The following is a 16,172-nucleotide window of genomic DNA, read 5'->3' as shown; positions in this document are numbered from 1 at the left end:
GGACTATACAGCATGGGTCTGCACTATACTGTAGTCTACATCACTGGACTGTGATCTACAGCACTGGACTGGCCTTGAACTGTATTCTACAGCACTGGACTGTACTACACTAAACGGGACTGGACTAAACAACTATGGTCTACATCACTGGACTGTGATCTACAGCACTGGACTGGCCTGGAACTGCATTCAACAACACTGGACTGTACTCTACAACACTGGACTATTATACTCTACAACACTGAACTGGCCTGGAACTGTATTCAAGAACACTGGAATATTATACTCTACTGGCCTGGACTGTACAGCACTAGACTGGACTCAGAGCACAATCCAGTGCTATTATAACACTGGACTAAATTGTTCTCTATAGCACCAGACTGTACTATATAGCACTAGCTTGACCTGGACTGCGTTTTATAGGCCTGGGCTGTGCTCTACAGCACTGGGTAGGCCTGGACTGTATCCTACAGGACTGGACTGGCCTGGACTGTACTCAGAAGTATTTGATTGTACTCTACAGCACTGGTCTGGACTATACATCTACACTTCTGAATTGTACTTTACAGCAGTCTTCTTTCCTTACATTTCAAGGTGGTGTGGTCACCTACTGTATGTACAGGAGAGGGCTGGACTGTACAGCACTGCACTGCCCTCCATGATAAAAAAACTGGTCATGGATGAGCTACTCTGATTGTCCTGGTCTCACTGTACCAGTCTGATGATGGGAGTTTTCATTTACGGATGAGATCTACTCGGCTCCCATCACACACAGCATTACAGACTCGCACAAGAGCAGACACAGAGCGTCCCCCTCCCTGACTGTCTGACTCTCTTGTACAGACAGAGCATGGCTTCTCCGTCCAGGGCCTCCTGAGAACCAGTATCCACTGCTCTTTCTTTTGACTGCTCTTTTGAAATGTCAGATTTTATCTTAGTCAAAAATTATTAGAACCTTTAAGGGGTGGCATGTTAACACAGGGTGGTTAGCGCTGGTGTCTCACAGCTCCTGTGTTCTGGGTTTAAATCCAAACGGACTCCTTCTGTCTGGAGTTTGCATGTTCTCCCAACACCATGTTCACATAGGTTTTGGTTGGGAGCTGTGCTCTCCTCCCAGCTTTCAAAACATTGCTGGCCGGGTTCATTTGTGCTTCCCAGTTGTTTTTCTCCCTGTGCGCGTGTGTGTGGGCCCTGGGATGGGCTATTTGTGCATCCAGGGTCAATCCTGCCTGGCACCCCGTACTTCCAGGCTAGGCTCAGGGTGCCATGCTCCCTGCCCAGAATAAACAGCTCCTTGATAAAGCAAGGATTGATGAGTAACTTAAAAACTTGCAGGCGCAGAATGCAATTAAAAAAAATCAATGTTACTTTATTTAAGTAATTGACAGTCCAGCTTGATGGAAAACCAGCAACCACTGGGGTCACCAAGGCGAGGGTTTTGAAGTCATGCCCAAAAGGGTAAAGTTCACAGTTCATAGGTCAGGGCAGCAAGGATGCAACATCTCAGGATGCTGAAGATGACAGGAGGTCGGAGGTTAATCTATCCATCTGACTGTCACTTCAGCCCCTGACTTTGACCTTTTCCGTGTGTCGGGAACAGAGAGAGCAAAACGGAGAGGAAGTAAAAACAGAACTGCGGAGAAAGAAAACTTGGGGAGAGATTCAGAGAACAAGAGAGGGAGAGAGGAAGTGTGGAAGAAAGGCGGATCGTGGGGGAAAGAGAGACTGGGGAGAGGGCTGTAGGCAGGGAAGGGGGTTAAGGGAAGAGAGAACAGGCCAGGAGGCAGTGGGAGGGAGGGAGAGGTGGAGGGCTCAGTTTATTTCCACAGAAACAGGTTGCACTGAGCTTGTTTTAAATCCCACTGGGACCCCCCCCCCCTCCTCCTTCCTTCCATTCCTTTCCTCTGTTACAGCATCTGTTCCTCCAGGAGGGGGAGGGGAGCGACGGACCAGACTGCCACTTGTCAAATCCCCTCCGGCCCCCCCTACATACACACCCCTCCTCACTGCTCCCCTCTCCTCTCCACATCATCTGTCCCTCTGTCCTCCTGAGAGTGCAGCAGCCTCTTCCTCCAATCTCCTTCCTACTCTCCCACTGCTCCTTGCACCTTTCCTTCCTGCCTCTGGCTCCTCCCACCCTCGTTTGCTTTCTTCTGTCCTTCGTTCCTCCAGTTTCTCCCTCGCCCTCTTCTGATCTCCCCTCTCCACACATCGGCCCTGCCTCTGGTCGTGGGAAGTATTGCTCTCCTGGTGACGGTTGTGCAAGTCTGAAACGCAGTGCTACACAGTCTGTGACACACAGGGCGCGTGTGTCACTCAGTCAGTGTGGTGCTGAAGCGGTTGCCATGGCAGCTGGGTGATGCTCTGTGTCATACTGACTCTTAGGGTGGGGTGGGGGTGGAAGGAGACTGTGAGAGAGAGAGGCAGGGAAAGCAACAGAGTAAAGGATAGAGGCTTCTTAATAACCTGGATTACTCAATTGTGTGAGAAAAATATATAATCCATTCAATTTCACAGTCTATATTTTTTTAATCACACTTGGAAGCATGAGCAGCCATCACGAATCCCACTCAATAAACACATCAATCAAAGCATCAAAAATATATAACTGCGGACTTAACTCCGAAAGACCCATCCATTCATAAAAAGACATCAATTCTCTCCATCTGGATTGATTTGCTCATAATCAACAAATGTTTGCAGGTTATGTTTTAACTTGTACATCCAGCTTGTGGCAAGTAAGAAGTTCTCGGAGTGTCTCAGAGCCCCGAGACAAAGAGAGGAGAGAGGAGGAGAGCCTGTGGTTTGTTGTGCTTAATTGATCAGTAATTGTGTGTTTCAGTGTTTACAGCATGCACTGGCACACAGCTCGCACGCCGTGTCATCACAAGCAGCAGGGATTCACAACGCAGTCACACAGCTTACACACAGCCTGTGGGCAGCTGTGTTTCAGTGACATTGCAAAGGCGAGCACGAGGACTCACAAAGCAGCAAAATGTTAATCATCATTGCCGATCTGCTTGTCTGCTTTGCTAACACAATCTCTACCAGCGCATACAGCTCACAGGATTACAGGAAATATTAACAATTTTACTTACGAGCCCTTTTAAAACACTCCAGGATCTATATAAGAGAACAGCCTGTGTGGAGTCTGGTCTTCAGCAGAGTGAGAAGACTCTGTCACACTGTGTTGTGTGGAGTCTGGTCTTCAGCAGAGTGAGAAGACTCTGTCACACTGTGTGGAGTCTGGTCTTCAGCAGAGTGAGAAGACTCTGTCACACTATGTTGTGTGGAGTCTGGTCTTCAGCAGAGTGAGAAGACTCTGTCACACTGTGTGGAGTCTGGTCTTCAGCAGAGTGAGAAGACTCTGTCACACTGTGTGGAGTCTGGTCTTCAGCAGAGTGAGAAGACTCTGTCACACTATGTTGTGTGGAGTCTGGTCTTCAGCAGAGTGAGAAGACTCTGTCACACTGTGTGGAGTCTGGTCTTCAGCAGAGTGAGAAGACTGTCACTGTGTGGAGTCTGGTCTTCAGCAGAATGAGAAGACTGTCACACTGTGTGGAGTCTGGTCTTCAGCAGAGTGAGAAGACTGTCACACTGTGTTGTGTGGAGTCTGGTCTTCAGCAGAGTGAGAAGACTGTCACACTGTGTGGAGTCTGGTCTTCAGCAGAGTGAGAAGACTGTCACACTGTGTGGAGTCTGGTCTTCAGCAGAGTGAGAAGACTCTGTCACACTGTGTGGAGTCTGGTCTTCAGCAGAGTGAGAAGACTCTGTCACACTGTGTGGAGTCTGGTCTTCAGCACAGTGAGAAGGCCTGAATCAACAGATCTCAGATTAAGAACTGAACTAAGTCCTTAAGATAACCTGGAGCTCGACTATTCAGTGTCTTATACACAAGCATACACTAATCTACACTACGAATGAGTGCAATTTACCATAGTACGGGCGTTAAGTGCTGAGGCAGAGAGCTCTTAACTAAAACAGGAGCGACAGACTTCTGGATACACTGAAGTCTATTTAGTACCTCAGAAGATACCCCAGTGAATAAGGCATTACTTGAATAAATAAATGTGTGTATCCGTATTTCAGCCTCAGATAGGCAGAATGAGGGTGTTCACAGAGCAGTGTTATGCTGAATGCCCATTAAGGGTTTCGTTTCGGCACCATCGCTAAGAACACTGCAGTCACCAACATTGTTTAACTGCTGTTGGGAGCATAAACCCAGTCTTGTCACAGTCTAACTTTTTGCATTTATATCATAACATCAGGTCTGCACCTTTAAAGCACTGATGCTGCAGCAGTAGTGTCTGGTTTGGGCTGCAGATCGCTGTGAGTGTCATCAGAATGGTGGTAAACTCTGGGTCCGTGAATGTGAGTAATGTGACCATGCAGCAACATGCTGTATGAATAGTAGAAAAGGTCCCTGCACTGAGCCCTGTGGTGCAGTCTCAGACTTCAGACTGCTCACGTTCATCGATGGGCTGCTGGTGCCCAAACAGGCACCAGACCAACTCGGGATCAGTGGTGCAGATGCAGGTCTGCATCCCCCCCAGCCACACGCCACTCTGGTAACACCGTGTCTGTGCAGCCAGGCCAGCGCTTACAGCCCATGCATCAATGCAGAGTGATAACGATGTTAATAAGTGTCTTGTACTTGCCTGTCTGTGAATGTGCATCACTAACACCAGCGTCTTCCTCTGTCCCTGCTGCTGTCCCGGACCAACAGACAACAAAACGCAGAGTAAGTGTCTTGTCTTTTAATCCTGCCTCCCTGCCTTTCTGTCTTTGGGACTCTCTCTCCTCTCTCCCTTCGCTCTCTCATCTCCTCCACCTCTCTCCCTGGGAAACACACGTATTTCTAATCCCTACTCATCTTGACCTGACGTTTTACGGCATTTCCGGGAGGGTAAAGGAGGTATTTTTGGTTAAGCAGTGGCTTCCTCAAAGATGTAATGACCTCCTCTCATTTGTAACTGTTCTCATGGTCTGAGCAACAGTGCCAAGGGCAGGACTGAGGACCAGCAGGACAAGAAGGGGTAAAAAAAAACAGAGCAAACACCCAGTAGCAGATCATTAGTAACCCAACAAGAGCCATTCCTGTACTAGGCAGTGATCTGAATCCAGATGGAAAAGCCTCATACAGCTTAATTGCAGATTAAGTAAGATTGTAACCTCTGGCAAAAATAGTACGTTTGATATTGGCCATTAATTACTAAGCAGGCTGGAGTCCTAATTCTGCTTTTTCAGCTGAAGGATGATAACTGCTAGTGTAAGGGCTGAGTGAACACAAGCAGACCTCAGTGATTAATGGATAACATGTGAGAACTGCAGAGCAGTGAGAGATTCCAGAGGAGCATGTGGAAGGTTTCATTCTGGTGATCACTGCAGGGAGGAGGCATGACTCTGCAAGGAAATGTGTACTAAGCAGAGACACCGCGATTAGCCTCGGTAGTGGAATCACAGTGTACGGTCCAACACCAGATGGTATCAGTTATCAGATTAGAAAACCTCCGAGAACTGATTGCACAGGACTGGAGACTCTGCTGTTCTTCAGTGGATTTAAAAGATGATGAATTGTGGGGGGAAAGTGAGAAAATATCCCAAGTCTTCTCTGTTCCACATGACCCGCATGGACTCTGTGGGTTGCAGCTGATTGTGTGACTGGGGGGTCAGAGCTTTTGCCATTTTCTGAGGTTGTAGTCTGTGATTATGTCTGGAAACACTGGCCAAGTACCTGACCAGGGTGAAAGACAACAGGGTGAAACTGACCCTGATGAAGTCCAGGCTCATTGACCTCAACCTGACCATAGAGACTGGGAGACACAGGCAGCCCTGGCTGTCCAGAGAAGACAGGCTCATTGACCTCAACCTGACCATAGAGACTGGGAGACACAGGCAGCCCTGGCTGTCCAGAGAAGACAGGCTCATTGACCTCAACCTGACCATAGAGACTGGGAGACACAGGCAGCCCTGGCTGTCCAGAGAAGACAGGCTCATTGACCTCAACCTGACCATAGAGACTGGGAGACACAGGCAGCCCTGGCTGTCCAGAGAGGACAGGTTCAGTGACCACAAACTGGACATAGAACCTGGACACAGGCAGACCTGGCTGTCCAGAGTGGACAGGCTCAGTGACCACAGAAGAGATGACAGGCTGTGCTCCCTCTGTCAGCAGGGAAAAATAGATGTTGCTCTCCCAGCAGATAAAACAATGTCCAATTGTAATGAGCTCATGACAGATAAGAGGGAAGTGTGTTTGATGGCATAGTTTTTGTACTGGCAGATCATTCAGGCACCTGCAGAAGCAGTTCTTCTCCTAGGCTCTAAACGCAGAACAACACTGAAGAATTCCTGACCCTCAGTCCTGCTCTTCTGCTTAGCATGAATCGCTAGTGTTGCCCATCTGAGAAGGATGTTCCATTGCCTTCTTGAATGAATCTCTTCAAGCAGGAAACCCCAAAGATAAAAACAGTTGCACTGAAGCCCATGATAACACCTGTCTCTGAGTGCAGAAAACAGAGATGTTAAATGTTTACTTTCAGTAGAGCAATGAAAAGCAGTTTCTCTTAAAGAGACATGGGAGACACAAAGTATGATGTTTGGATATTTCCCCAGTGGCCAGTCAGCACACAAGCTGTTCTTTTATCGCTATCTTCAGTGTCCTGAGATAAAATAATGACAGGGTGGCACTGTGGTGCAGTGGTTAGCATTGGTGCATCACAGCGCTGGGGTCCTGGGTTCGAGTCCTTTGGTGCTATCTGTGTGGAGTTTGTATGTTCTCCCTGTGTTTGTGTGGGTTTCCTCCCACAGTCTGAAAACATACTGGAAAGTTTCTTGGCTTCTAGGAAAATTCTGGCCCTGGTGTGAGTGTGTGCGTGTGTGTCTGTGCGTGCCCCGCACTGGACTGGCATCCTTTCCAGGGGTGTCATAATAATAATTCCTTCCACTTATATAGGACACTCAACACAAAGCGCTTTACAGGTAATGGGGATCCCCTCCACCCCCACCAGTGTGCAGCCCCACCTGGATGATGCACCAGTCCTCTCCCCACACACCAGCTCTCAGTGGGGAGGAGAGCAGAGTGATGAAGCCAGTTCAGAGAGGGGGGTTATTAAGAGGCCATGATTGGTAAAGGCCAATGGGAATTTTGGCCAGGACACTAGGGGTAACACCCCTACTCTTTTCGAGAAACACCCTGGGATTTTTATTGACTACAGAGAGGACCTCTGTTTTAAGCCTAATCTGAAGGACAGCGCCTATTTTACAGTCCAGTGTCCCCGTCACTATACTGGGGCATTAGGACCCACACAGACTGCAGGGTGAGCGCCCCCTGCTGGCCCCACTAACACCTCTCCCAGCAGCACTTCCAGTGTACCCTGCCTTGTGCCCATTGCTGGCTGGAATAGGCTCCAGGTCCCCCAAGATCCTGAATTGGAAGAAACGGTTAGAAAATGGATGGATGGATGGAATAATGACCCTCAAGAATGAAAAGTGTTTGATGTTTGTTGAGTATTGAGGTCTCACTCCACACCTGGATTAAACCCCAGGGCCCGCTGTGGAGTGAGGCGTTAACCACGGGGGGCTGTAGGCGTGGGGACGGGGGAGATGAGGGTTGCACAAGCAGACATGAGAGGAGAAGAGGGGTTTGCTTGTGATACATATACAGTATACAGCTCTGACAGCTGCTGTGGGCAATGATACTGATTTTGAACAGCGGAGGTGAGAAGCTTGCCTGTCATCATCCTTCCCCAACTTCAGTTAAGAACGTCCGCCTGTTATTTTCTACACTGCAGCTATTGTACTTAATTACCTGTTGCTGCTGTTGTTAATGGTCTGTTGTGCAACACTGTAAGGGCCCAGTCAGGCCTGTAAGAGGAGGCAGACAGACAGGGAGAGACAGAGAGAGAGAGAGCGATGGAGGGAGAGTTTAACCTTCGTGACTCCAATATCTCAGAGGAGCCTGAAGGCTATAATATAGTAAATTTCATCAGATCAGAAATTCTTATTATCTCTGTCTCCGGGATGCCTCTCATCTGACTTTGAGGCCACGGATGGTTTTAATAAATCTCTCTCTCTCTCCAGTCTCTCTTCCTCCCTCTCCTATCTCTCTGTCTCCTCTCTCCATCTCCGCCTCTCTTGCCAAAATTCAAATTTTAAATTCAAATTGTCTTTATATTGGCCTGGTGAGGTGAAACCAGTTTTTTAATAATGCGCATTTCATTAAAATGTAAATATCTACTTTTAAAGAAGAGACACAGGTTTTTATACAGACAATGCAGGACAGTGTAATCAAGGCCATGTTACACCAAGGAAATATGTTAGAAAAATGACACTTATTTGTAATATTAGTGTTTTGCATTTATATAGCTTATGTCTCCCTGGGGAATCTCCACAGCGTTTAAGAGATGCTAGTGGTCTGGCCCTGCCCATGTAGGCAGCAGCTCCCCCTGCAGGACACAAGCGGCAAGAGAGAGGAACTCCTCTGCCTTCTGCGCTTTAGATCGGAACCAGCTGGATTAATTTTACTGTGGATGGATTTTCTCTAGCAGAAGAGCATCGCTGTGTTACGATCAAGACATCTCCTCTTGTGGAAATAACAGTTCTGTGTATGGGACAGGGTTAAACAGAGTGTGGACAGGAGAGCAAAGCTGTAGACAGAGGTCTGCTGGGGGAATAATTCCTCATAGTGCACAGGGGTGACGGGGACATACTCCCAACTGTAATTGTGTTAGTGCCGCTGTGCGAGAAAACAAAATCCTAGACCGAATTTCTCTTCTGGGATTACCATGTGTGCTAATCCAGTATGGGAATGCATTATTCCTGCCCTGCAACAACAGGCACCAACAAAGAATTTGTGGTTCTTAGATCCCAATGTAAGAAGTTATTTTGAATAAGATTTTTCACTGTGCACAGCAGATAGGAACTATGTTTAATGACATGGTGGGGGGGCGCTGCTCTGGAGGGCTGTAAGGAATAAGGAGAACTAGAAAGACAGCGCCACCTGCTGGTCCACCAGTGTCACTGCACAAACAACAGAAGGCTGGCTTTGTTTGCTGTCTTCCAAGCCTGTTTCAGTAGAGGTCTTCAGATCACTTCCCTCCCTGTCTCTGAGTGCTGCGCTAGTGCACAGCAGTGTACAGTGTGTGTGTTAACCCCCCCCTTTCCCTCTCTAGATGACCAGCCCCCTGTGATCACAGCCCAGTCCCCGAGGAACCTCACTGCCTTCTCCAGCGATGACATCACCCTCACCTGCGAGGCCTCGGGCTCGCCCAGCCCTTCGTGAGTGTGACCACACGTTCCTTGCCCTTCCCTCCCTGCCTTCACCAACTCGCCCATCTCTGGAGTCTGTGTTCCTGACCCCAGCCTGGTGGAGAGAACTTGAGTGTCCACGTGTGCTTGTGCGTATGTGTGTGTGTGTACACATGTGCGCATTTGTACATGCCTGTGTACGTGTGTGCATGTGTGCATGCATGTGTACATGTGTGCATACGTGTGTGCATGTGTACATGTGTGCATAGGTGTGTGCACGCGTGTGCATACCTGTGTACAAGTGTACAAGTATGCATGTTTGTGTGTACATGTGTCGTGTGTGTGCTTGTGCGAATGTGGGCAGTGGCTCTTGGGCATCTGCTGGCAGAGGCACAGTGGGCAGTACTGCCCTGCCCTTGAGGGCCTGGTCACACACAGCCACTAGACATGCAACAAATACCCGCACCCTTCCACACCATTCCCAGCCATCCCGGTGGCAGGGGCTCCCGGGAATTCTGCCGTTCGCTGGGAAAGCTCCGGGAAGTGCATGCTCCGTATCTATCTGCTGATATCTGGGCTGGTGCAACAGGTCCAGCTCCTAGGTCACAGAGGGCGGAGTCCAGTTTGAATGGCCGTTGGCCCAGCTCTGGGCACTGTGGTCAGGATCAGCCTCCTGCCTTGTCCTCGTGCCCAGTTCAGATATGGCAGTGACTGGTGCGGTCAGGTCACACCAGCCCGGGCAGAGGGTGTGCGTCTGCGAGGTCAGAGCAGGAGTGCCTCCCCCCCCCCCCGCTCTGTCCCGGGACCCCAGTCGTTCAACCTCTCCTTGCCTCTCTCCCCCTCCCCCCCCCCCCCCCCCACCCAGGTTCCGCTGGGTGAAGGACGGCGTGGAGTTTAGGCCCAGTTCTGACCACCGCTTCAGAACCCAGCCCGGTACCGGCACCTTCAGCGTCACCGCTGGCAACGGCCCCATCAGCGAGTTCCAGGGCACGTACCGCTGCTACGCCGACAACAACCTGGGCACCGCCATGACGCGCGAGATCCAGCTGGTGACCGAGAGTGAGTGCGGCCGGTCAGCACAGAGGCGCCCCTTCGTGGCAGGCTCGCACCCCCCTACTCCCGCTGCCGTGGGGGGGGCCTGAGGGACAGAGGCCGAGGGTGCGGCACAGCTTGGGGCTTGAACCCGAAGCCCTCTCGCCAACCGGGCCGCCCCGCCACCTGGCAGGGTGTTGCAACAGGAACTCAATTTCCGGAATTCCAAGATTCCCGAGCTGCCTCTGGGCAGAGTTAGCGGAAAGTTATCCAGAATTTCTTCTGGATGCTCCCCAGCCCAGCCCTGCTTGTCTGCTGAGCTCGCCGCCAGCTCGCAGGAGGAAAGCCCCCAGCAGACAGGTCATTTCTTTAACAGAGGCAGGAAGCTCAGCCGCAGGAGTTTTGGGGGTAAAGAACAGAAATGAAGCTCTTTTCCGCTGCTGAAGTGTAAGTTGGGAAGTCGGGAATAGCCTGGCTATGAGGATTCCCTCGTCTCTGCTCCTGCAGAAAGAGAAACAGTCCATTTTGCTCAGGACTAGTCATGGTGGAGTCTAGTGTCCTGCACTTTGTCACACAGCTCTGTATGTAATTCATTGAGTAATTAACATTAATTCCACGCTACAGAACTAAACATGCACTGTGCAGAATAATTCAGTGCGCATTCAGGCTCGGATCCACTTCTGTGGCAGCTGGGGGCTCTCCCTGGCTCAGCACGCTTAAGACAGAGAAGCTACCTGTCAGTCCCTCCCCACCGTTGCCTTGACAACTGTTACCCAGGAAACTGGGCAGCCCATGATGTCACACAGCAGTCTCCGTGCTGCAGAGAAAGGGCTCCTGGGGGATCAATAGCTCTCTGTGTGTCAGGGTGTTTTTATACACGCATACGCACAGCCCTGCGTTCACCTATAAAAGAAAACTGCAATCATGTTGTGTGGTCCTAGTGTCTTTGTGAGGTCCTGCTGGCCTTGCAAATGAACATATAGCCTTTACAGCAGCTCTGCTGCTCATCTCAGAACTGGGAAACCTGTCCAGGCAGCCAGTGTGGGAGTAATGTCAGAGGCAGCCTGATGAATACAAAACCAGTTTAGATCACAAACGATGAAACCGCTGTCTCGGTAGCCTTAGAAATGCACAAGCGGTCAGCACATCCAGGCATGAGGCAGAGGAATGTCTGCCTGTTTAAGGCTCGGGGCAGTGTCCTTCACTGAAGGAAGGAGAGGGGCCAAGAGATTTTACCTGCGTTGTCTGTAGACACTATATCTAAATGAAGGAAGCTGGACAGAAGGGCGTTAGCACCCCCTAGTGGATGCTGTGGCTGTCTTTGGGAAGATGTGCCTCCAGTTCTATGAAAAACAAGTTGTGATTGCTCAGTCTCACCGTGCAGCTGGTTTTCCACATGTCAGCAACTTGTGCCTGACTGCAGTCCTGTCCCCACTGTGTGCCAGAGCCGCCGAAGTGGCAGAAGGAGAACATAGTGCCGAAGGAGGTGGAGGAAGGGGAGAGCGTGATCCTGCCCTGTAACCCCCCGAAAAGCATTGTCACCCCATATATCCACTGGATGGACGAATGTAAGTCCTGCCACCTGTTTGTCTTCCTCTCCTCCACGGTACCTCTTCCTGTCTGTCTCCGAGTCTCCTCTTGTCTCTCTTGCTGTTCCAGAGTCTAGCTCTCTGGGTCTGACTGGGGCAGGAGTCTGCCTATGGGTAAATGAGGCTCTTTCTCTCTCTCTCTCTCTCTATTTCAGTCCTGCGGCACATCGAGCAGAACGAGCGCGTCACGCAGGGCCAAGATGGAAACCTGTATTTCTCTCATGTGACACAGAAAGACAGCAGAGACGACTACATCTGTCACGCCCAGTTCATCAGCGCACGCACCATCCTGCAGAAAGAGCCCATCAAACTGAAGGTCATGACCAGTGAGTGATAGACAGCCAGGAGCACAGCTGTCTGAGCTACTGCCAAACAGGAAGACACACTGCGACTGACACACACTGAGACTGACACACACTGACACACTGAGTCTGACACACACTGAGTCTGACACACACTGACACACACTGAGTCTGACACACACTGAGTCTGACACACACTGACACACTGAGTCTGACACACACTGAGTCTGACACACACTGACACACACTGAGTCTGACACACACTGAGTCTGACACACACTGACACACTGAGTCTGACACACACTGAGTCTGACACACACTGACACACACTGAGACTGACACACACTGAGACTGACACACACTGACACACTGAGTCTGACACACACTGAGTCTGACACACACTGACACACACTGAGACTGACACACACTGAGACTGACACACACTGACACACTGAGTCTGACACACACTGAGTCTGACACACACTGACACACTGAGACTGACACACACTGAGACTGACACACACTGACACACTGAGTCTGACACACACTGAGTCTGACACACTGACACACACTGAGTCTGACACACACTGAGACACTGAGACTGACACACACTGACACACTGAGACTGACACACACTGAGACTGACACACACTGACACACACTGAGACTGACACACACTGAGACTGACACACACTGACACACTGAGTCTGACACACACTGAGACTGACACACACTGACACACTGAGACTGACACACACTGAGACTGACACACACTGACACACTGAGTCTGACACACACTGAGTCTGACACACACTGACACACACTGAGTCTGACACACACTGAGTCTGACACACACTGAGACTGACACACACTGAGACACTGAGTCTGACACACACTGAGTCTGACACACACTGACACACACTGAGTCTGACACACACTGAGACTGACACACACTGAGTCTGACACACACTGACACACACTGAGTCTGACACACACTGAGACTGACACACACTGAGACTGACACACACTGACACACACTGAGTCTGACACACACTGAGTCTGACACACACTGAGACTGACACACACTGAGTCTGACACACACTGACACACACTGAGTCTGACACACACTGAGACTGACACACACTGAGACTGACACACACTGACACACTGAGACTGACACACACTGAGACTGACACACACTGACACACTGAGACTGACACACACTGAGACTGACACACACTGAGACTGACACACACTGACACACTGAGACTGACACACACTGAGTCTGACACACACTGACACACTGAGACTGACACACACTGAGACGGACACACACTGACACACTGAGACTGACACACACTGAGACTGACACACACTGACACACTGAGACTGACACACACTGAGACTGACACACACTGACACACTGAGTCTGACACACACTGAGTCTGACACACACTGAGACTGAGACTGACACACTGAGACTGACAGACACTGACACACTGAGACTGACACACACTGAGACTGACACACACTGAGACTGAGACGGACACACACTGACACACTGAGACTGACACACACTGAGACTGACACACACTGACACACTGAGTCTGACACACACTGAGTCTGACACACACTGAGACTGACACACACTGAGACTGAGACTGACACACTGAGACTGACACACACTGAGACTGACACACACTGACACACTGAGACTGACACACACTGAGACTGACACACACTGACACACTGAGTCTGACACACACTGAGTCTGACACACACTGAGACTGACACACACTGACACACTGAGACTGACACACACTGACACACTGAGACTGACACACACTGAGACTGACACACACTGACACACTGAGACTGACACACACTGACACACTGAGACTGACACACACTGAGACTGACACACACTGACACACTGAGTCTGACACACACTGAGTCTGACACACACTGAGACTGACACACACTGAGACTGAGACTGACACACACTGAGACTGACACACACTGAGACTGAGACTGACACACTGAGACTGACACACACTGACACACTGAGACTGACACACACTGAGACTGACACACACTGACACACTGAGTCTGACACACACTGAGTCTGACACACACTGAGACTGACACACACTGACACACTGAGTCTGACACACACTGAGTCTGACACACACTGAGACTGACACACACTGAGACTGAGACTGACACACACTGAGACTGACACACACTGAGTCTGACACACACTGAGACTGAGACTGACACACTGAGACTGACACACACTGACACACTGAGACTGACACACACTGAGACTGACACACACTGACACACTGAGTCTGACACACACTGAGACTGACACACACTGACACACTGAGACTGACACACTGAGACTGACAGACACTGACACACTGAGACTGACACACACTGAGACTGACACACACTGACACACTGAGTCTGACACACACTGAGTCTGACACACACTGAGACTGACACACACTGAGACTGAGACTGACACACTGAGACTGACAGACACTGAGACTGACACACACTGAGACTGACACACACTGAGACTGAGACGGACACACACTGAGACGGACACACACTGAGACTGACACACTGAGACTGACACACTGAGTCTGACACACACTGAGACTGACACACTGAGTCTGAGACGACACACACTGACACACTGAGACGACACACACTGACACACTGAGACTGACACACACTGAGTCTGAGACTGACACACACTGACACACTGAGTCTGACACCCACTGAGACTGACACACACTGACACACACTGAGACTGACACACACTGAGACTGACACACTGAGTCTGAGACGACACACACTGACACACTGAGACTGACACACTGAGTCTGAGACGACACACACTGACACACTGAGACTGACACACACTGAGACTGACACACACTGAGACTGACACACACTGACACTTGAGAGTGACACACACTGACACACTGAGACTGAGACTGACACACACTGACACATTGAGACTGACACACACTGAGACTTGAGAGTGACACACACTGATGCACTCTGGGAGCTGGGTGGCAGCAGGAATGCTCAGTGCTGTATATGGAGAGCAGCAGCTCTTGCACTGTCTATGGGCTCCTCTCCCCGAGCTCCTGGGAGCAGCTGGGCAGGGCACCAGGAGTCAGGGTCACAGCTGGACAGTTGTCCAGTTTGCTGGCACCGGGACCCTACCCAGAGCCCCGCAGGAGGAGGGTGATGTTCTGCAGTCAGGAATTTAAGACCGATTCCTCTAGGGCCTGGGGGACTGGGCCCTGCAGAGTCCTGTTTCTTGCCCGCTGTTTTTCCATGCCTGTGTGGACAGACCAGGGCACCCCGATGCGCCCCATCTGTCTGCGCGAGGCGAACCCCACCCCCTATCTCTCTCTCTGTCTCCAGCGAACGCGGTGAAGAACAGGAAGCCCAGCCTCCTGCTGCCCAGAGGATCGCAGAGCTCCCACATGGCGCTGAGGGGACAGACCCTGGAGCTGGAGTGCATCGCCCAGGGGCTGTGAGTCCCTCTGTCACTCCTGCACTCACTCCATAATTCTCACTCTCACTCTTCCTCCAGTTCTACTCATGTGTTTCCTACGCAGGAACAGTAAACACGCTTTCAGACATTCCCAGTACAGACACATTATTGGATATTAACAGACATCACGTAATCCGTACTGTAAATCATCACTGGGAGACAGGCTCAGGGTCCCTCGGGCTGTGACAGGAGGTGATATACTGGGCTGCAGCTCTATTGACATTCCTCCCCCAGTAGGATCGGGAGCTGTTCCGATTCTGGCAGGGGTGGGAATTCTGGGATTCGATTTGTTATCTCCGGGGAGATGGACCGTCCGTCGCTCTCTCGCCTCCTGGAGCCTGCGCTCGGCGGGCATCGCCATCTCAAGGGTGCGGGCGGAGTGTTGTGCGGGGAAAAGGGATGAATCCGTCAGGAAGCAGG

The 16,172-nt window shown here is 50.6% G+C and overlaps 1 protein-coding gene across 3 annotated transcripts in view; it reads left to right on the top strand.

Annotated features, from left to right (window-relative positions):
* The window catches only part of l1cama (L1 cell adhesion molecule, paralog a), a 69,410-nt gene that overhangs the window by 31,291 nt on the left and 21,947 nt on the right, over positions 1-16,172 (top strand). For 2 of the 3 annotated variants that reach the window (XM_088937268.1, XM_088937258.1), the window contains 6 exons: positions 4,727-4,741; positions 9,174-9,279; positions 10,115-10,308; positions 11,727-11,849; positions 12,026-12,196; positions 15,620-15,731. In XM_088937268.1, the coding sequence (XP_088793394.1) occupies positions 4,727-4,741; positions 9,174-9,279; positions 10,115-10,308; positions 11,727-11,849; positions 12,026-12,196; positions 15,620-15,731 (721 nt within the window). The remainder of the gene's footprint in view (positions 1-4,726; positions 4,742-9,173; positions 9,280-10,114; positions 10,309-11,726; positions 11,850-12,025; positions 12,197-15,619; positions 15,732-16,172) is intronic. The other variant, XM_088937277.1, reaches the window with a different exon arrangement.

The sequence above is a fragment of the Atractosteus spatula genome, chromosome 2 (assembly GCF_055471065.1).
Source record: "Atractosteus spatula isolate fAtrSpa1 chromosome 2, fAtrSpa1.hap1, whole genome shotgun sequence".
Lineage (NCBI taxonomy): Eukaryota > Metazoa > Chordata > Actinopteri > Semionotiformes > Lepisosteidae > Atractosteus > Atractosteus spatula.
This window is presented reverse-complemented; position numbering and strand designations above follow the sequence as displayed.